The 24475-nt window shown below is 32.3% G+C and overlaps 1 protein-coding gene across 1 annotated transcript; it reads right to left on the bottom strand.

The window, feature by feature from the left end:
• Nucleotides 1-6313: 6313 nt before the first annotated feature.
• On the bottom strand, nucleotides 6314-8124 carry LOC145099022 (secreted RxLR effector protein 161-like). The gene is made up of 6 exons (XM_079036611.1): nucleotides 8121-8124; nucleotides 7916-8058; nucleotides 7772-7864; nucleotides 7559-7618; nucleotides 6900-7244; nucleotides 6314-6331 (listed from the first exon to the last, which is right to left on the bottom strand). Exons 1-6 carry the CDS (start codon nucleotides 8122-8124, stop codon nucleotides 6314-6316), a joined length of 663 nt encoding a protein of 220 aa, XP_078892737.1.
• Between the last annotated feature and the right edge of the window lie 16351 nt (nucleotides 8125-24475).

Below are 24475 nucleotides of genomic sequence, written 5' to 3'. Positions count from 1 at the left end.
AGACATAGAATTTGTAATCTATGCTTCGCTTCCTGTTCCTTGTTTGGTTGTGGTTTTGGAGTAGGATCACTTATTCGAAGGTCTATTTAATCTTAAATTATATAAAACTTGTATACATTGCGCATTTATAGGAGGACCCAGTAAGGATCACCCCATAATGTCACACTTAATATCATAGATTGTTTAGAGACTTCCATTCTCGAACAATAAATACTGATAGAGGTAACCACTCCATCATAGTAGTCAGTAGAGGAGACAAGGAGAAACAAGGAGAGATTTCCAAGAAGAGATCAGCCGGAGAAACTAAAAAGTCTTATACGTCACACTACTAAATAATTACATTGCTTGACTTCGTGAATTAGTGGATACACTACTCACACTATGTGTTAAGATTATTTCTTTTTATGCAGCCAATATCATATATTCAATTCACATATATTCATTCGAGGATAGCTACTTTTGATTCATAGAGTTTATTTTATATAGACTCCCTTTTATGAATTGTTTCCAGAACCCTATGAAAGGCAGAACCATATGCACTCAGAACTAGGATAACTTTTTCATTCAACTTTCGACTTATAACCACTGTTATACACTTATTCCCATCTTGTCTTTGTATTCTTTTAGTAAAAGATGCCTCACGGTAGACCTGCAAGACGCGTAGTCAATGACCCAACATAGAATCCACCACCACAATTCAATCCTACTGCTCTCCAAGCAAAAATAGCAGCCGCAGTAATAACTGCTCTAACTTACATCAGTGAAAGTGGTACCAACGGAACCGGTAGCGGTACCCACTTAACAAACCGCAGAGTTACCCACGGACACCCACGGGAGTGTTTGTACAAGGACTTCATGAACTGCAAACCTAAATCCTCTAATGGAAATGGAGGAGTCATTGCTCTAATGCGATGGTTCGAGAAAATAGATTTGGTCTTTGCAATCTGTCTGTGGCCAGAAGGGAGCAAAGTTAAGTTTGCTGCCTGCACCTTCTCTGACAGGTCCCTAACATGGTGGAATAGCCATGTCAATTCACTAACCCTACCAGTGTCATACTCGATGGGTTGGGAAAACCTAAAAGAAATGATATTGAATGAATACTGCCCAAGGAGCGAAGTACAAAAGCTATAACAAGAAATATGGGAGCATACCATGGTCAGCTCAGACATAGTGGCCTACACTGACAGGTTTAGCGACCTTGCAGCACTGTGTCCCGGGATGGTTACCCCGGAGAGTAAGAAGATAGAAAATTAAATCTGGGGGTTATCTTCCCCGGTTCAAGGGGATGTGCTGTCTTCCAACCCAACTACCTTCGATAGCGCCAAACGCCTGGCCCAACGACTCATTGAGCATGGAGTCCGCCATGGCGTGGTGGTCCCTGTTCCCGATTCATCAAAGGGAGGGGACTATAAACAAAATTGGGGGAAAAGGAGGAAAGATCGAACAACACAGGAAACCCCGCAGGAGCAACAAATGGGTACTATAGACGTCACCATTACACCTGCTACTCCAGCATCTGCCAGTCAATATGCTAGAACTCTCCCGAAGTGTGATGGGTGTAACTACCACCACATCGGAGTATGTCGGGAAATGCAATGCCTAAATTGCCACAGGATGGGGCATACTTCCTGGTTTTGCAGGGCACCGACACAATCGATCTCCCAAGTCCCTAGAGTAGAAGTAAACCAGGCCTGCTATCGCTATGGTGAGACTGGGCATTACAAGAGGGACTGCCCGATAACAAAGAACTCAGGCGCGGATGGACGAATTCTGATGTTCACTACAGGAGAAGCTACCCTGGAGTCCCCAGCGACCAGTGGTACGTCTTCGAAATAAGAATTACTGTAAAAATTAATTCATATTTATATAGGATTAAAACTTGGGGAACATTTAAAAGTAATTATAATAACTCACTCATCTAAACAAGTCACAACATTCATAAGAGAACTAAAGATTTGTACAGGTGAGCTGTGACGGCTTAGTATGTATATTAGGGTTGTGCATAGCTAAGATTTTGCATACTTAGAGAGAGTGATTCCGCCTAAATTCACGTTCCTTGTTTGGTTGTAGAAATAGGGCAGAGTCAGTCAGTCGACCGTCTTATTCATCTTAATTATACATAACTTGTATATGTCAGGCGGTCATAGAGGTACTGAGGAGGATCATAATATAGAGTATCGACACTAGTTATCAAAACTTTTTCACTGTTAGTACTCGCTCATCGCGGTATGATTTGTGACAATGGTTTTATAAAGGAGAAAACAGAAAGCACTAGAAAGTCTACACATAGTACATTGTCAAGCACACTCAGGATACACCATCATGTAACAAACGCTTCTTTCAAATCGGCCTAACTTTTTCGGTAAGGAATCTGTTGTCATCATTCGTCATGGATTGGCATGGTCCTCACCATACTAAGTTCATATATTTTAAAATCCCATCACCTTAACCGACAAATTCATGAAACCCTCGTCATTCGTAATGACAACCCGAACTAGACCTCAGTATTGTCTCTTGTTTTCTAGATCCCAAAGTAATCATGCGAGGAGTACTCTGCCCTCCAAAACCTTGCCACCGTATACTCAGCAGACCTCTCCGAACTACCACTCGTCCAACATATCAAGTTCGAGCACAGAGGCTACGGACGAATACAACCCGCCTATCACTATTAAGTGTATACGTGAGGGTGGTATATAATTATGATTATGTAGATTTAGTATGTGTGTTTCCGCCCTATCTCCTGTTCCTTGTTTGGTTGTGGACCTGGGGCAGAGTCACACATCCAACCGTCTTACTATTCTTTATTTTATAGGACTTGTATACATGAGGTCATGATAGATGGACCAGGTATGAATCTTATCATGAGCATTAGGGCAAAGTTGCAGAGGTCTACAAGTGGATATTCTGCCATTCAGAGGAGCGCAACCCCAAGAATACAACTAGGAAAGCTAATTTCGGGATGAAATTCCATCTAACGGGGGGGGGGGGGGGGGGGGGGTTGATGTGACAACCCGAAAATTTTTAGCACGTAAAGAATTGTTAAGCATAAAACGCGAAATTCCAATAGAATACTTTTATCCTTAGGTATCTAATTGAATATCGTAGATATCATTAAACCGTAAACGTACATAAAAAGAACGTCTAAATCTGACTTCGTATGAGGAAGTTATGAGTTTTCTAAGTTTTGGATATATCAGTAGACAGCTAAAAACTCGAAATAGAGATCGAGCGACATTTAGCCGACACAACCTAAACGAGAATTGAAGATCTCGACAATAGTAGTACAATGGTAAAAAGACAGACGAAAACAGACGTCGGATGAAGAAGTTATGGATTTTTGACTGACTTTTCCAGTCCCGGCATGTTAAAAATGGATTATTAAAAATAAATCAAATTTAGCCGACGGAGTCTAAACAAAAGTTGTAGAGCATAATCTCACCTACGCATGGATATAAAGAACGTCAGAATCAGAGCTCGAATGAAAGAGATATGAATTTCTGAAGTTCGGGACACGAATCCCCACACGGTCAAAGGACTCATGACGTGAGCCATTGTTGGATGGGTTCCAAAGTCGGGCTGTCAGGATTCGACTCAGCGGATGGATAAGATCGAACTCACGAGGTGAGCTACTCCATGCTCATGATGTGAGCTCCAAAATTACTCCTTATAAATAGAAACCGAAGGTCTCGGGTTTAGGTTGCTCAACTCTACTTCCCTTTTTACTTTTACTTTGTGTTAAGGATCCTGAGAGTACCCCGATGCCTCGGTTACGTGTCCAAGCCCAGACAGAAGCCCGAAGTCCAGAAGTTCCCAAGAAACTTGCGTCTTTCCAGTCGAGGTTTTGCTCGCGTGAAGCTCGTTTCTTCACTAGAAACCTGCGGTTACGTGAAGAAAGATCATTCCTAGAACAAAACGTTGCCCGATTCACTCTTACCAGGTGAGTTCATACCCCTAATTTATCTTTTAAATGCTTTTATGGGGGAGGACAAGTAGAAAACCATATAGTTGTATAATCAATCACATGTGATTTATAACTATCAAACAAACTATTTCAAATCAATTCAATACTTTTGGGTAGCAAAGGTGTTCAAACATACGCAATCATTCAAACAACATTACTAGTAAACTATAATAGGTATATTTTAGGGGACTACTACTCACTATTTCTAGTACAATGAGACGTACTGGATTCAGTGCATACATGAGTCAGTTCAGAACATACTATAAAGAGAAACAGGGAGGAACATACTATACACTAGAATAGAAGGAACATACGATAGCAAGAAGAAGATAACAATAATGTGAAACTACTACTTCACGCCTTAGTAATATACTTGTTAGGTCGCATTTTGTAACTAGAGTCTCCTTGAGGGAGAGCATGAGTTTGTATATAGATCTATATGGGATTGATACCCCACACCTTGTTTCTAGCTACAGTGGGACTTGGAAGTCTACGGGTGACAAATGTCACGTCATTTGTGGCGCCTTTAGGTCATCGTGTTAAACACATGTCATATCAGTATGGTTACAACCAACTAACATTTTAACCTTAATTAACAAACTAGTTTTAAGGTAGTAAGTGCTTCAGCAATTACTTATACAATATTACGGGATACTTTCATTTTCCCATTACATTCATATTGTGATCTTCTCACATAAAGGGTAATGCAAACTATTTTCAAGTAAAGATAGTCTTAAACTTGGGAAAACTTACAAAAGTTAGACAATATAGTCGAGTCTTAGTACATTCATTTAGAAAGGGGTCTATAATGCTAACTTTATGATTCCTTAGTGCATACATCAGGGATATATATTAATCGGGTCTGGTAGACAGTAGGATGTGTGCATTCCGCTTCGTTTCTTGTTCCTTGTTTGGTTGTGGGCTTAGAGCAGATGCACCCAGTCTACTATCCATCCGATTTTAGTTATGTATATATTCCGTATACACCAAGTAATCATAAGGAGTACCAGGTATGGGTCAGGTCATAGCATACAAATTTAATATATCGTTTTCTAGTACAAAAACATACTTTTCAGATTGAACATTTAGTAGGCTAAACTAGAAACTTATCAGTAAAAGGGTTTAATCCATTTTATTAAACCAGTATAACCTAAAGGGCCTTTAGTGGTTAATTCTATAATACCTTAGTTTATACATCAGGGTTATATATAATTAATTTCAAAACTTAAAAATTTAAAATTTTAAAATTTTGGTGTAATATTTGGACATTAAAATTTTGAATTTTTTAAATATTTCCCGCTTATAACCACCGAGAACCGTCAAGCCCGAGTTTGACCGATTTTGACCAATTTCCGCCAAGCACCCTAATCGTAATCAATTTAAGGCCAATTTATGCAACTCCGATATATATATATATATATATATATATATATATATATATATACACACACACACACACACACTCACACGTCTGACATGTAATTAATACATTGGCCAACTTCATGAGATGTTCACAACTCACAAGCAATATTTCAATTGATTACCTCATGAATATATATATATATATATATATATATATATATATATATATATATATATATATATATAATATACACACACGTGTTACATGTAATAAATACGTTGAGCAACTTCATGAGATGTTCACAACTCACAAGCAATATTTCAATTGATTACCTCATGAATACATAATATAGTGAATATGATCATTAACAATGTTGAACTAGTAAATAGGCTCTTACATTAACTATCAAAAACAAATTAATTCCTCATAAGAAGGTTGTTATTTTTCAAATAAGGACCCATCCTCATAAGAAGGTTGTTATTTTCTAAATAAGGAACCAACAAATGCACCAACTAGAGAACATATTTTTTTTCATTCTTAAAGATATAGAAAACCTCTAGATATTATATACATGATCTATTCAAAAGAAAGACATGGTCAATGCAATTAGACAATTATAAGTTCATTTATGCTAATCTTGGTAGCCTTACATTGTACAAAATGATGGATTAATTCTTATGTTTCCTAAGTAGCCTTCTCTTGCAACATTAAGGACCGAAAGTCATGATAAAAACACGAAAAGATTCACAACATTAACAGATCTTTTATTAATCGAAATAAGATCGAGTTGGTTTACCTCAACTTACAACATAAATCTTATTATAATCACACACTCACTCTAATATGAAACAAAAAAGACTAAAAGAACTAGATATTACAGATAATGAACAAGAACTCAACTAAACAATCTAAGAACCCTAATATCTATACAGGAAAACGATGAATACACGAGATAAAAATGAGAGTAAAATGAAAACAACTGAGACTGATTAAATCACCAACAACACCTGCAATACACATTATATACATCGGGTACAAGACTTAAGTCGGATATGGATTTTATCCATATTAAACCCAAAAACCCGACCCAATAAAGATCCGTGTGCATTTTCTAAACATAAACAAGAGAACCCAGTTGTCACCCCTTGACTTATGACAAACAACCAAATAGTCCTCCTATATAATAAATAGATACAAATAAAGAACAAAAAATACAACAAATTCTTTTATGATAATCTTGAAAATAATGTATACTTTTAACAGCCCCTCTCAAGATAATCATAAAAGAAAATATTTTAAAAAACTTTATATTTGAAAGGGATCAAAAAATCCCAACTCCGAAAATAAAAAATTATGCTGAGTAGAAGTAAGAGCTTTAGTAAAAATGCCAGCCCTTTGTTTTTTTGAACCAATTTTAACAATCTTTATTACCCCTTTTGAAACTTTATCGCTAATAAAATGTACATCCACTTCAAAGTGTTTAGTTTTTTCATGAAATACAAGATTTAAAGCAAGTTTAATTTTAGATTCATTGTCACAAAAAAAAAAAAAAAAAAAAACATTAACATGAATTACGTTTTTAGCACTCAAATCAAAACCCAACTTCAAGATCCACATAATCTCACGTGAAACTGAAGCCAAAGCACGATACTCTAATTGAGTAGAAGACCTTGAAGCATTATCATGTTTCTTACTTTTCCATGAAACCAACCTATTTCCAATATATACACAAAAACCAATCACACTCCTTCTACTAAATAAAAACTTAGCCCAGTCAGCATCCACATAAGCACTTAATTGAAAAATACTATCTTTCACAATTTTAATACCCTTTCCAGGATTTAATTTCGAACGTCTCAAAATTATAAAAGTAACAGACAAATAAAAACGTCTAGGTGAATGCATAAATTGGCTAAGAGTCTGAACAGCAAAAGATATAGCAGACCTAGTTATAGTTAAGTAAATAAGTTCCCTATTAATTTATGATACTCAGTTATATTTTCCAGCAAAACATCATTATCATCAACTCCACTACTTGAAACAATAACATTTATATCCAAAGGTGTTCTAATAGGCTTACAACCAAGCATTCCAAAATCATGTAACAATTCAAGATAATATTATCTCTGAGACAAAAACAACCCATCATCTGAATCAATAACCTCAATACCCAAAAAAAAACTTAAGCTTTCCTAAGTCCTTTATGAAAAGTTTAGACTTTAAAAATCTTTTACCTTATTGACTTCACAAATATCACTACTTTTTAACACAATATCATCAACATACACAAGCATCTAAACAATAGAATTCCCTATACTTCGAACAAATAGAAAATAATCATTCATACTTTGAACAAACTCAAATTTAGGTAAATCACTACACAATCTTTCATTCCATTTCCTAGGTGCCTATTTAAAGCCATATAAGGATTTAAGTAATTTACATACTCTATAATCACCAGGAGTATGATAACCTTCTAGAAGAGACATATACACCTCTTTATCAAGACTACCACAAAGAAACAAGTTATTTACATCAAGCTGAAACAAAATACATCCATTATTAACAACTAAACTAATAACCACACGAACAGTAACCATTTTGGCTACAGGGGAAAAAGTATCGTCAAATTCAATACCCTCCTTTCGACTATAGCCTTTTGCAACTAACCTATCCTTATAACGCTCAACCTCACCATTTTCTTTGTATTTAATTTTATACACCCAACGACAGCCTATGGATTTCTATTAGAAGTTAAAGAAGTAATAATCCAAGTATTATTATGATACAAAGTACCCATTTTAGTATTCATAGCTTCTACCTAATTGGGCAAAAAACATCATGGTTCTATAGTTTAATTCATATTGGAAACAAATTTTTTTTTTCAGAAGACAACTTGGAATAGTTCAAATTTTTTCCAATGTCATACTTATATTTACCTTTTATCACATAATCAGATAGCTTTTGAGGAGATTTAAACACTCTATCACACCTTCTAACCCTACAAGACTACTACCAAAATATTCCGATTCATTTAAACTAGTTCCCTCAGACAGACCAAATGAGCCAAGTATAGCCTCCAAAGAGTGAGGACTAAGTACCTCGCCACCTTGGCTGCTAGAATCAGCAGGCTCAGGAAAAATGGATGCATTCCTTCCATCAGTCTAGTTGTTGGAACCAATCTCATTAGGTTCAAGTGTATCAGCTATATTAGAAGGTTTACAAAAATCATCATAGGAAACAAAATGTTTGGAATTTAACTCATCAGTCAAGTCAATAAAATCAGTATTGATACTTATTCTGCCAGAATCATTTTTCATTTTAAACGGAAAGACATCTTCATAAAATTTCACATCCCTGGAAAAAACGATTGAATGACTGTCAAGACAATAAAGCTTGTAACCTTTTTTCTCATTAGAAACATTTAATTTAACAGCAAAACATAGACAACCAAAGACTCTTAGATTTTCAAACTTAGGAAACTTATTAAAAATTATTTCAAATGGTGACTTTCCACGCAACACAGAAGTTGGAAGTCTACTGATTAAAAAATTTGCAGTAATAACAACTTCTCCCAAAAACTTAAGGGGAAGACCAGATTGAAAATGTAAAGCTCTACATACATTTAACAAATGCCTATGCTTTCTCTCCACAACTCCATTCTGTTGTGGAGTATAAGCACAGTTGGTATGATGTAAAACAACATTTATTTTAGAAAACTCATGAAACTGATTATTAACTAATTCTGTCCCATTATCAGATCTTATAGTCTTAATACAAACATTCAAATGACTTTTAAGCAAGTTAAAGAAAAGTGAAAAAACAATAAAACACTTCAATTTTAGACTTCATCAAATATACCCAGACACCTCTTGTAAAATCATCCACAATAGTTAAAAAGAATCTAAAACCATTAACAGTAGTAACTGTTGGGTTTTATATACTACAACATCCTATGGTGCACATACAACCCTATATACTTTGGATCTATGTTTTCACTAATTATACATTCAAATGGTTTCTAAGGCATTAAACCTATAACTAGCATGTATTTGACATAAACCATATAAGACACTAGTTAGGGTAACATATCTTTTATGTAGCTTGAAGTCTTGATGTATTTGGCCTTAAGATCTTAGCCCCAATAGTTTGGAAGCCTCAAATGAAGTCACAACACATCATGGACAAAGGAGACTCTTGAGAGAGAAATCTATGCACCAAAACACCTCCATTTTTCTCTAAGAAAGAAGCACACGTTTTTTGGTCATGTAGCAACATATTTATATGGTGGATTCCATGGGTCATGGGCTTAACCCAAATCCATACCCATGGGTGTTATGATCCATGGTTCATGTGGGACAACGCTTTATGTATCCATACATAAACTTGGTCCAACATGGATCATAAGCCCAACACATAAATATAACTAATTACCATAATTAGTTCCCATAGATTCAATTAGTGTCTTTTGATCACTAAATTAATTCCAAATTAATTCTTGATCAATACTAACTAAAACATATTATTTCATATTAATATATTAGAACTTATAATATATTAATAAATCATATATAACCTTCTCTCAAGAGTCTATCCTAACAAATTGTCCCGATGATATGCAACCCAAATGGACCATGCTACTCTCGGTTCGAGTACATACCAATAATAGTTATGGGCTTAGACATCTAATCCAACAGTCTCCCACTTGGATAAGTCTAAAACTGCTATTGCAAGTATGACTCCAATACCTGACTAGCAATCGTAGCTCTTAAAAACCGTTGTCAAACTCTGACCTAGTCAATAACATGTCGTTAGATAAGGGATCATATATTATTCTATTCTAGATATCATATGGACTGAGACATGGATTATAATCATTCTCTTTGTCCATTTGTTGTTTCCTGATTTCTGATTTATGACGACTGACTAATTGAACAAATTCAAATCGGTCCAGGCCTGGCCGAGCACTTACGTTTGTCCATGAGCAACCAATTGTCAATGAGCAACCAATCTTTGGTAAACCTTAGATTGTCCTCGACAATTGCTCAATCATTTTAGTCATATCCAGTTCTAGACCTTTTCCCTCCTAAATGCCCTAGGAATTTGGAAAATTTAGAGAGGATAGATATTATAGCATATGTAATCGATCCTATACCTGAAGCATATGGGACACGATTCATGATGTCTCACATAAAGACATGATCCTAGACCAGTCTTTTGCTACAATATTTTTATTTTCCATGTTTTCATAATTCGACTATGAATAGGGATGCCGTAATCATAATTGAATTTTGAGAATGCAATATATATAGAATTTCCTTATGTTGAACCATTCCAACATAAAATTCATATATATATATATATATATATATATATATATATATATATATATATATATATCCTTGACTAAAGATGATTAAAATCTCAATCTAAGCTTTTAGAATTGAAATGAAGTATAATTTCTTCTCCCTTAATTATAGCAAAACAATTTTTCCCAATTGAAACTTTTGTTTTCTATAATTAACATTGCTAACTTGCAATATTTACCATATTTAATTATGCTCCCACAAGCATAATAATTATTATCTTACCAACTCACACTAGCTCTGAAACGTATCCAGAAATTAGTTGTACTTCTAGAAATCAATACTTTATTGACTTTCTTACTAAAGTTCAGATTTCTGATATGAGATGCTTTGATAAAACTTTATCAAAATCATACAATTTTCCTTAGATAGTTCACATGTGTGTCTAAACAATTTTTAGAACTATGAAAAGCGATGTCGTAATCATAAATTAATTTTTTAGACCTTTGCCATTTCTCACAAGTCCATGTTAGTGTGTCGGTTAACCACACACGCTCCACTAACGACTTTGAGAATGCAAATATCGCAATTGCTATCTATTTAAAATCTATTTAGCGAAAGCGTTTCCTCACCATCAATTTCATGAATCGGAGAGAAACCTTATGACACTTAGATTTTATGGTGTATGTGTTCCTATCCATGTGAATTTTTCATAACCACAACAGGAGGTTAGTGACAAATCCAAACTCATATGGACTGAACTTGTTCAATCTCAACTTTTTTCCACCTGGCAGCACAAGGGTCTACCATTGCTTCCAAGTAGTTATGAAAACAACTGAGAACTCATAGAACTCGCATGCATAGTCAACTTTAACTGGAATGGGCACGGTAACAAGAATTTGTCAACACGATGGGCTATAAAGCTCAAGTCGTGTGCTAGTGGTAAACAACAGGTTTTATTCTTGATTAGTTCTTGAAAATTTTCAAGATATTTAAGACTCCCACTGGCCTCTTGACATATAAGATTCTCTTGTCAAGAACCATTCCTTGACAAAGCAAATATTCAAGAGTTAGTGTGGATTCTCATCAAGACAAACACTTCACACAATTGGTCTTAGTCAGTCTTTGTTTTGTCGAAAACATCACAACTTACCAATTTCAAATGTACAAGAGTAAGAAAACATTTTACTCTACATTTGAAAAGTGTTATAAACCTTCTTAATATTATGTCACTCACGTTAAAATCTTGGAGTAGTACTCTAAGACTCAATGTTGGAACGAAGTATGATTCATCTTTTGATTTAGCCATTTCAACAATCCACGATTCCTCTTCTTAGCCAAACAAATGCACTAAGATGTCCTTAGAGAATAAATTGTGATATGGTTTCATAATCACTAAGATAATCATAAAACAAGATACTCAAGTACTCTCCCATCTTTTCAAATTGGTGAAACTTTTATCTTTCTGCCTAATTTGATTCTTCTTATTCGTTCTGCCTTACATTGAAACTTTTCCAATGTTTCAGAATTACACTTAAACTTGTAAGTATAACCATATTCACTAAACTTTAGTAAATCATGAAGAAATGCCTTATCGATCTTTGTGGTGGACCTGACCAACGCACAACCAAGTGTACCCGATCCTATAGTCCTTCGCTTGACTCACACCAACATATGAGCAAGGAATTAGTCTTAATTTTCCAAAGATGAAAATTTCTCATTCATCATACAATACAAGTTGCACGATTCTAAGTTTCTATCCAACTGAAACTAGGGTGATGAGAATCTTTCCTTATTTGGTAAATTATGACACTACCACAAACGAAAGAATCAAATCCATTTTCCAATATTGCTATCAATGGAATCATATAAACAACAATTTTTCACAAACGCCATTATAAGGAAATATAAAATAAATAAAATCAAAACTTTTCTTTTTATTTAAAACTTGTGGGAAAACTTATCCTTATAATGCAAATTCATATGAAAAACATGTTGTTATCAATTCCTAAGCAATATATCATATCTCTTAAGTAGCAGCTTAAAATTCTGATCTTTAGATCATGCAATTGAAATCCATCTCTTCACGATCAAAATTAGCTTACTCTTCCTTTAAGCTTCCTTTCTTCGATTCTACAAAACATCAAAATGTGACCTACTCACATCATGTAATAAGAATCTCCAAATAGGAAGTTAATAGAGTCAGATAATGGACTTTACCTGAAACATAGCCAAATTTGTTGACTTTTACCATCCTTATGGACTTTCAGGTAAATTGGGCAGCTTCGCAACCAATGCCCCTTCCTTTGGAAATGGACTCTTTAGTAATGGTACATGAGACTGTCTCAAACTTAGCCTTTCTCTTTACCATTTGGTCAATCGGGTTGACTATGCCCAATCCATTTCCATTGGGAAGAGAAGACTTTTCTGGGCTACCAATGTTTCCATTGTCCATGTCCATGATAGTTTGGGAAGTAGATCTTCCAATCAAATTTGCTTTACCATTGCCCTAAATCACTGTTGATTCAGCAGCAACAAGCAAATATGTAAGATTAGTAAGGGTCATGTCATAGTCTGTTATATAGTAGTCCTTAAAGAACTCACTATGTGACTTAGGAAGTGATTGAAGAACCAAGTCAACAACCAACTTCCTTGAGACTTTGACACCAAACTCTCCCATCCTGTCAATATGTGACTTCATCTCCAAGATGTGAGTGCACATAGACTTGTCAATAGGGCTTGAGTGACTTTGAACTATTCAAGTCTTTAAGCTTGTGGGATAATGAGAATTATTGGAGGAGATGGAGAAAGCTTGTTCCACGAGATTTGGGAAGATCATAATTATATAAACTAGACATCTACAATGGGAGAAATTCAAGTTAGTTGATATAAGTCCTTAATATAACACCCAATATGAAATATTAAGGCTAGGACCCAACATAATATTTTATAACTTAGAATAGGGATGCTGTAATCCAAGCTATAAAATATTTGAAGGTAGGCGAATGACGATTCACCAATTTCCACCATGAAAACCTAATAGGGTTTTAATTAGATTGAAACTCCTAGATCTTTTGAGATTCATTGAACTTTTCAATGGCATGTTTAAATCTCGGTTGTACCCTCTTAAGTTTGTGACTGGGATGCCGAGGATCACAAACAAGGAGTGAATAACCATGCAAATTAACTTGGTACCTTTAATTTTTATCACCTAATTGATGTGCCGGTTACCCACACACGCTCCACCAATATATGATAAACATTAGGTTACCCTTTTCCACTCTTACTAGTCCATGTTAGTGTGTCGGTTAACCACACACGCTCCACTAACGACTTGGTAAGGTACAAAATGTAATTTCATGGGTTAGCACCAAATTCACATTTTCCTAAAGTAACTAAGATTGGGAATTTAATAAGGTTTAGTTACTTTATATTTATCATTATACTTTTAATGAAAGGAGAATTAATCTCCTGTCAAACCCGTTCGACTAACGACCCTCCACGATTCAATGAAGTGGTGGATGAGAGTGGACACCCATTAAACTACCATTTTATAGGCAGTAACCTTATACCCCCCCTATCGACCGGCTTCGTGAATGAGGCCTACTAACGGTAAGACTGACTTTGTTCTTATATATATATATATATATATATATATATATATATATATATATATATAACTATTAACTATTAATATTATAATAGTATAAGGGTTGGATTTTAACTTTTAAAATTTTAAGGGTTTAACTTGGAATTAAAGTATTCATGGGGGGGGGGGGACTTTACAAATTCCAAAACTTGAGGGCAAGTTTTGAAAAATTCAAAAAACTTTTGTTTCCATAACATATGAGTTTAATATGGCTTTTAATGACAAGACTCTTGAAAATCCATAACTTGAGGACAAGTTATGGATGTCATGACTTTTAAAGACTCATTAACAAGAAAGACTTTTGGTTTTCCATAACTTGAGGACAAGTTATGGAATCCATTAAAGGTCATTTAGATCATCTAATAAACAAAAAAAACATGTCAAGAAAAACTATGATCTAGATTAAACTCATATGAACAAGAATATTCAAATCAAACAATTTTCATGTAATTAGCCTAACCATTAAACTAATACAAAACATGAATCTATTGACAATTATCTTTTGAATTGGATTAGCATGAACATTACCACATTAAAAAATAGGTTTATAAGTTCAAAAACATCTTAGGGTAATGTTCCTAGTCGAATTCTAGGCTTAAAAGTTGAAAAGCTGCACTCTAGAGCCCTAACTCGTCGAGTACATGAACTAACTCGGCGAGTAGGTCAAATATGTACTTGGACTCGGCGAGTCCACCAGTGGACTCGGTGAGTCCAAGGCAAAATGCATGCTACACAACGAGTCTGTCAGTGGACTCGACTAGTCCACTATCCAGACAACCAAAAAAATCGATTTTTCAATCAATTTGCATCAAGTATATATCAAAACAAGCCTAGGCTCTGATACCACTGTTAAGTTTTGTATACTACAACATCCTATGGTGCACATAAAACCCTAAATACCTTGGATCTATGTTTTCACTAATTATACATGCAAATGGTTTCCAAGGCATTAAACCTATAACTAGCATGCATTTGACATAAACCATATAATATACTAGTTAGGGTAACATACCTTTTATGTAGCTTGAAGTCTTGATGTATTTGGCCTTAAGAGCTTAGCCCCAATAGTGAGGAAGCCTCAAATGAAGTCACAATACATCATGGACAAAGGTGACTCGAGAGAGAGAATTCCATGCACTAAAACACCTCCATTTTTCTCTAACAAAAGAAGCACATGTTTTTTGGTCATGAAGCAACATATTTATATGGTGGATTCCAAGGGTCATGGCTTTAACCCAAATCCATACCCATGGGTGTTATGATATATGGTTCATATGGCCCAACTCTTTATGTATCCATACATAAACTTGGTCCAACATGGATCATAAGCCCAACACATATAAACATAACTAATTGCCATAATTAGTCCCCATAGATTCAATTAGTCTCTTTTGATCACTAAATCAATTCCAAATTAATTCTTGATCAATACTAATTAAAACATATGATTTCATATTAATATATTAGAACTTATAATATGTTAATAAATCATATATAACCTTCTCTCAAGAGTCTATCGTAACAAATTGGCTTGATGATATGCAACCCAAATAGACCATGCTACTCTCGGGTCGAGTACATACCAATAATAGTTATAGGCTTAGACATCTAATCCAATAGTAACCCCATGCAACACAGAAGTTGGAAGTCTATTAAGTAAAAAAGTTGCAGTAAGAACAACTTATCCAAAAAAACTTAAGGGGAAGACCAGCCTGAAAAATTAAAGCTCTACATACATTTAACAAATGTCTATGCTTTCTCTGCACAACTCCATTCTGTTTTTGAGTATAAGCACAAGTGGTCTGACGTAAAACACCATTTGTTTTAAAAAAAAACTCATGTAACTGATTGTTAACTAACTTTGTCCCATTATCAGATCTTACAGTCTTAATATAAACATTAAAATGAGTTTTAAGCATGTTAAAGAAAACTGAAAAACAATAAAACACTTCAGTTTCAGACTTCATCAAATATACCCAGACACCTCTTGTAAAATCATCTACAATAGTTAAAATGAATCCAAATCTATTAGCAATAGTAACCCTATAGGGACCCCATACATCAAGATGAATAATTTCTCCTATCTTAGTGGTTTTATGTTCACTTAGTTGAAAAGAATTTCGAGGCTGTTTAGCTTTATGAAAAACATCACAGGAAGGAATACTATCAGAAACTAAATTAAGAGTTTTTCTAAGAACATTCAAGGACTGATCTGCAGGATGTCCTAGTCTATTATGTCAAGTCAAGTTAGAAACACAACATTGCATTTTAACAGATGCAAAAGTTTTACCTGAAGCACATGTGCTATCAAGGTAATAAAGACCCCCAGATTCATTACCTGTCCCCACAGTCACCTTGGACTATGAATCTTGAACAACTAAACTAGATTCATCAAAACAACTTTACAACTATTATCCTTACACAACTTATGAACAGATAACAAATTCATATTGAAGTATGGAACAACAAAAACATCAAATAAGGTTACAGACTCAGATAGATGCATATTACTAATTTGATTTATTTTAGCAGAGGATCCATTAGGATGATCCACATGTAAATCAAGTTTTGAAACATCAACTTTATTTTTCAAAAGATAGTCATTATTTGCCATATGCTGAATTGCAGCTGAATCTATAACCCATTTGTTATTATTAACATAAGAATTGCAACAACTACATGCCATATTAGTTAATACCTCTGCAGTTCCCTGTCTCTCATTTATAAGATTCAAAAACTTAGTATACTGATCAATAGTCAAGTAAAACTTATCAGAACAACAATAAGATTGAGATGTATTACTGGATTGAGCACTACTCACAAACTGATTATCAGTCTGAGTTCTCAATACACTAACATTCCCAGAAACAGACTTATTCAAACCTTGAGAATCATTGCTTCGAAACTTAAAATCTTATGGAAAACCAATTATTTTATTACATCTTTCAATAGTATAACCTTTTAAACCACAAATTTTACATTGAAAATTCTGATTACCACGAGTTTTATTATTCCTATTTTGACTAGAAAATTTTCCAACAAAGGCGGATCCTTGAGTTTTAGAAGGTGTAATAGAAAGAGATCCTCCCTTTTGGTGGGATTCCTCTCTATACACAATTGAAAAAGCATCTCTAACATTAGGAAGTGGTTCCATAAATAGAATATGACTCTTAACTTGATTAAAAACATCATACAGACCAGCAAGAAATTATATAAATTTCATTAACTTTGAAGGATATTTAAGATTAACAGAGGCATCACATGTACATTCAACCAAATTTGTTAAACCATCAAATTCTTTCCATAAAGCATCTAGTTTACTGTAATATTCTGAAACATATATTCCATTTTGACACAGAGAATTAATCTTCTTATAAAGATTAAAAACAACGAAACCATCAACTTTATGATAAGTTTTATATAATTCGGTCCAGATAGTATAGGCGACTTCTGAACAAGCATGATTAGCATAAATCGATTTAGAAATTAACCCAAGAATCCAAGAACAGACAACAACATTGACTCTTTCCCATTTTTGTATTTAAAGTTCATCAGTAGCAAGTTTCAGAAATCTATTATCAACAAACTGAAGCTTATTCCTACCCTTCAAAGCTCTTATCATAGAGCTTCTCCAGATTCTAAAATTTTTAGGACCGGTAAATTTAATACTAATTATAGAGACAACACCATTATCCGACGGATGAAGAAACAAAGGATCATCAAAATTATATTGATCAACATTACTTTTAGAACCAGAACTTTCCTAAACCTCTCATGTACCAGTCATGGTGAAAGATCACCAAAGAAACCAAGTTATCAAATATAACAACTACAAGTCCCACTCAATCCTATCTATACCACCTAGATTCATAGACACTTTGGTTCCAGAGAAAGTATGGTACAGACAGAGGGACTTACAATCAAAATATTGATAGTTTGGAATCTGACAATATAACAAAAAACAATAACAAATAGAATCAACAAAAAATGGAGATTATAACAAAGTTAAATCAACTTAGACTAATTAGAGAACACGAATACCCAAGAACCTTAACAAATAGAGTTTGAAGGTCTTATAGTGGGGTTATGAATTAGAAAACACCAAGCAGCAATGAAGTTACCGCTTAGGGGACTTAGATGCTTAAACCACCATATTCTTTCATATTGCACCGTTTGCACACTCTTAAAGTTAACCGAAGGCTTAACATTGGCCGTTAAAGATAAAATACCTTTAACGTTTACTCTCAAGCCAACATTTACTCTTAAGATTATGACAGTCTCTGAAGAGAAGGATGAACTGATCAACCAAACCTCAAGAAAACAGCAAACCATTAGGTACAAAAAAACCCAAAAATGTTGGAAAACCACAACCGATCTAACAAGAAGATCACAAAACTGAAACATGAAAGGATTTGAAACAACAAATCCTAGATTGACCAAGAGATCAATCTAACATGGAGAAAAACAAGATCGAACAGAAACCCTAACTTGATCTAAACTAAACTCTAAAACAAACATAAGAAGGAACAAACCCACTCTAATACCATAACAAAAACATGAAACGGTTCACAACATCAACAGATCTTTTATTAATGGAAATAAGATCCAAATGGTTTACCTCGACTTATAACAAAAATCTCACTATAAGCACACTCTCACTATCATATGAACCAAAAAAGACTAAGAGAACTAGATATTACAGATGATGAACAAGAACTCAACTGAACAATCTATGAACCCTAATATCTATATAGGAAAACGATGAACAGACAAGAGCAAAACGAGAGTAAAATGAGAACAACTGAGAATGATTGAATCACCAACAACACCTGCAATACACATTATATACATCAAGTACAAGACTCAAGTCAGATATGGATTTTATCCATATCAAACCCAAAAATACGACCCAATAAAGATCTGTGTGTTTTTTCGAAACATAAACAAGAGAACCCAGTCGTCACCCCTTGACTTATGACAAACAACCAAATAGTCCTCCTGCATAATAAATAGATACAAACAAAGAACAAAAATAGAACAAATTCTTTTACGGTAATCTTGAAAATAATATGTATATTTTTAACAAGTCATGATCATAGTCTTCCTTTTCAGGTGATATAGCCTTAAATCCTTAATGTTTCATGGTCTCCTTCTTTTGCATCATTGAGGACTTTTCCTTTTTTTCATTCTCATTTGGATATCATTACAAGCTGCATGTTTGCATTATTTTACATTAGCCTTCATTTTAAAATCATAGAGTAATGGAAAAGGGATGAGGCAAAGCAATGTACAAGTAGACAGAAGGAAAAGGGAAATCTCTGGAAAAGTCCTATTATTTCCCCCTAATTTACGAAAAAGTCCAAACTAAAATTTGTTTATGAAAAAGTCTCAATTACCGGTAAAAGTGACGATTTGACTCATTTTTGCCTGTTTACCGGTTTCATTACTTTCTCGGTTCCATTAAAATCTCATTATTTTACCATAATTTACGAATAAGTCTCAAACTAAATCTAAGTGATGATTTAGTGATTTTATCCCTGTAACATACATATTAACGGTGTCATTACTGACCTGGACACATAGTCATTAAATGAGTTGATGATATGGATATGTTGGGTTATATAATGTTTTGTTTACCATATAAAATGATATCATGATCTATTATATATTTTTTGAAATATAAAATGCATCCAACGAAAACTGTAATAATTATATAAACTAGCAACAAATTCGTCATTTTTAACTTTATAAGAAATTTGAAATTGTGTATTTAATCTTATGTAACCCAGTATATCTATCTCATCGGCTCATTTCCCACCATTTTTCCCAATAATACACATTTTACCAGTTTCATTGATGACTCGGATACATAATCATAAATGAGCCGATGAGAAGGATATTAAATTTTACGGTAAACATAACATTATATAAACCATTATAGCTATCTTATCAACTAATTTAATGACTAGACGTCCAGATCATCAATGAACCCGGTAAAATATATGTTAAATGGAGAAAATGCTAAATCGTTACTTAATTTTAGTTTGTGACTTATTTGTAAATTATAGAAAAATATTGAGACTTTAATAAAACCGAGTAAATAATGATACCAGGAAACCGGGAAAATGGGTTAAATCGTCATTCTTACCGGTAATTTGAATTTTTTCGTAAACAAATTTTAGTTTTATACTTTTTCGTATATTAAGGTAAAATATTAGAATTCTGCTGAAAAATTCTTGAAAGAACAACCATAGACTAACAAAAAAAAATAGAAAAAGCATAATTGAAGCCTTCAAACAAGAAACTTTCTGATTGGCTGTCACATTCCATACATGATCATTCATTGTAATCCAGACAGATAGTTTACATATTATATGTTAATTTCATAATAGAAAAATTCGTGAAACTAGCTTGGTTCGAAGACTCAATGTTTGTTTTCGAAACAAGCTTTAAATCTTAAATTGTAAACTTTTCGGAATAATCTAGAATAACGTTACATTAAGATCTTGTCCCATTTATATAACAGGGGCACAAATAAGAGTTTTGATCCACTTTCTTCAGGTCTAGATTGACTTACTCCGAAAAGGATGGTTAGTTTTCAAAAGAATGTAATAGAAGGCTGTTTTTATTAATCGTAAACATAAAAATAATTAATTTAATTATTTTTATTAATAGTAAACACAAAAATAATTAATCTAATTAATATTGCTAAAACATATTACTAATCTCTAAAGATGACTAGATATCTATTATAAAAATACTTGTTTGTGTAACAGAATCTAAAGTCATGATATGTTTAAACAAGAAGATATTGATTTTGAAAGTTGATCCGTGTACAGTAATTTTTGTTATCCATACTATTTTAGAAGAGTTTACCATGTACACAACCACTTTTTGTCATATATTGTTATCAGAAAACTATTATGTACGACCACTTTCTACTAATTTTAATTATCTAATCAATTACAAGTTAAATAACTAACTTTATATTGACCGTAACATAGGTGAGTATTAAAGAGAACTAAGATTAATTATTTATTCCTCTATATTACTTTTTCAGACAAAAATTAACTATTATTCCTCTATAGTTTTATATTACTTTTTCAGAGAAACTTTGCCTATTTTTTTCATTTTCAATGACTATGTTAGGAAAACAATTTATGAACTACACGTGCCGAATTTTTATAAAATAATATAACTATAATCTATAAACAAATATTATCACGAAATAATATAATTTTATATTGTGAATTTAAACACTTGACAATATATATATATATATATATATATATATATATATATATATATATATATATATATATTATTGTCATATATATATATATATATATATATATATATATTATATATATATATATATATATATATATATATATATATATATATATATATGACAATAATATATATATATATATATATATATATATATATATATAGAAAGAAGTAAGTTCAAATAAAAACAGTAAATAGTGTGAGAACGTAAAAACACTATGTTTATGTAATTATTCTGTAATGAATTTTGTATATGTGTATTGTTGAAGTAATTCTAATATAAATATTAACTTTGGATTAATCATATATTCATCACAATGTTATTATTCTATTATAAACTTATGTATGTTCATTTTTGTACTAAATTCTAATTTTAATTTTAACCTTTGACTATTCATTTATTCTTTGCTGAATAATGACATAAAGTTGTCGATACAAAATTCATTGCAGAATAATAACATAAAAAAATATTTTTACGTTCTCACATTATTTACTGTTTTTATTTGAACTATCTCATATATATATATATATATATATATATATATATATATATATATATATATGACACGGTTCACTTAAGATTAAAAAAATAGAGATCTTGAGATTCAATCTCAACCATATATTTCTCATTTGTCTCTCGAACGCTCCAACGTACTAGCAGCAGTGGTGTATGCCTAATAAAAAGTAACTGATAAAGAGGTATAATCATATATGATTATACATGTTTATACATATATGTCTAATCATAAATGATCATACATATATGTCTGTTCACAAATTGACTATTCATATATGATTATAACGGTTGGTGATAGAAAACGTGGTGGTAGCAGAGGTAGTAGTGTAAGTGACAGAGGTGGTAATGGTGGGGTCGGTTGGGCAGATATGGTGGAAATGGTGGTGTCGGTGGTGGTTGTGGTGATGGGGAAGGTGGTGAAGGTGAAATAAACTGGGCGTCGATACATAATCATTTATGATTATATTTGACCTACCGTGTCGATATGTCGGAGAGTTAGCACGGCAGATATGAATTATGTGGTTGAGATTGAATCTCAAAATCTCTATTTTATTTTGAATATTAAAGGAACCTATATATATATATATATATATATATATATATATATATATATATATATATATATATATATATATATATATATATATTCATTTTAAGATAATGCTAATTTTGTAAGATATGAGGATGTGATCTTAACCACTCATCTTAAAGATAAAAAAATAAAAAATAAAATTATAAAATGCAAAAAGAAAAAAAAAAACCCAAAATTTATTTTTTCAATATTATTTTCGTTATTTAATTTAAATAAAAAAAGTTTAAAAAAATAAAAAATAAAAAAATTAACATTTTTTTTAAATATACGTGAAATATTATAATACAATATTAAACAGTAAATAAACAAATCAATCTTTTAGAATGTTTAAATATTCTAATATTCTACAAAAAATGACAAATACATTAAAATATTCTAATATTTTATTAGAATAATGTTATATTAGAATTTTTTGAATATTTATTGTTTAATATTCTAGTAGAACATTCTAACAATTTAAAATTTTGATTTTTTTTTGGATAATATAAAGGACAAAAATAATATTTTAAAAATTATGTCAGAAAATTTAATTTATTTTTCATTTTAATAATATATATATATATATATATATATATATATATATATATATATATATATATATATATATATATATATATATATATATATATATTTATTTATTTATCTCCAAAATGAATGAATAGGATTGACCCATTTTCTCAAAATATGATGGTCTCATTTTAACTTAACCATATATATATATATATATATATATATATATATATATATATATAGACACACATACACACACATACTTAGGTTCAAATGAGAACAAATATATAATTCAGAATACAAAAACAAATATGGGTCTCATATTTTTTTTCTACAAAATTCTCAGGTGTACCGACGTGATGGAGGAATGTCACTTGAGAATAGACACACACACGCATACACACACACACAAATATATATATATATATATATATATATATATATATATATATATATATATATATATATATATATATATACTTATTCATATATGAATATTCGTCATCGTCACAAACACCTCTGCTACCCACCGACACAACCACCGTCACTGCGACCACCACCTCTGCCACCAACTGGCATATTCATATATGAATAATCACGTGTGAATTGACACAAAATTATTCATATATATTAATATACTTATATATTCATATATGAATATACTTACATATTCATATACGATTATACTTACTCGTAGTGTTGCAGAAATCGACATTGGTGGCCGATTAATCGAAGATTAATCACTTGGCAGCCTTGAACCAATTACAATAAGGTTTTTTGGCGATAATTGGTCAAAATCGGTCAAACTCAGGCTTGATGGTCTTTAGCGGTCCTCGGTAGTCATAAACAGGAAATATTTAAAAAATTCAAATTTTTTAATTTTCAAATATTACACCAAGATTTTAAATATTCAAATTTTTTAAGTTTTCTAATTTAAAAATATTATGCTAAAATTTTCAAAATTTCTAAATTTAAAAATTTAAAATTTTCAAATGCTTATTTTTTAGGATATACCAATTTTTTAAATAACTTTATTAATCATTTATGATCTCCAATTAATCGCCGCCTAGTTCGATTAATCACTTAACGTTAGTCGAACGCCGAGCTACCGTCGATTGCTTTTTACAACCTTGCTTATTTGTATATGAATATTATCTGTTCTGTCGTCCCGATACGCTAGAACACTTAGACGGTAGATTTGAAATATGTGAGAATGTAGTTACCTTTATATCTACATATGAATATTGTTGGAAAATTGATTTTACCAAATTCCAAAAATGGGTTTTT

The sequence above is a fragment of the Lactuca serriola genome, chromosome 4 (genome assembly GCF_051521515.1).
Source record: "Lactuca serriola cultivar US96UC23 chromosome 4, Lser_US96UC23_V15, whole genome shotgun sequence".
Taxonomy (NCBI): Eukaryota; Viridiplantae; Streptophyta; class Magnoliopsida; order Asterales; family Asteraceae; genus Lactuca; species Lactuca serriola.
The sequence above is the reverse complement of the archived record's forward strand: the minus strand, read 5'-3'. Positions and strand labels throughout refer to the sequence as shown.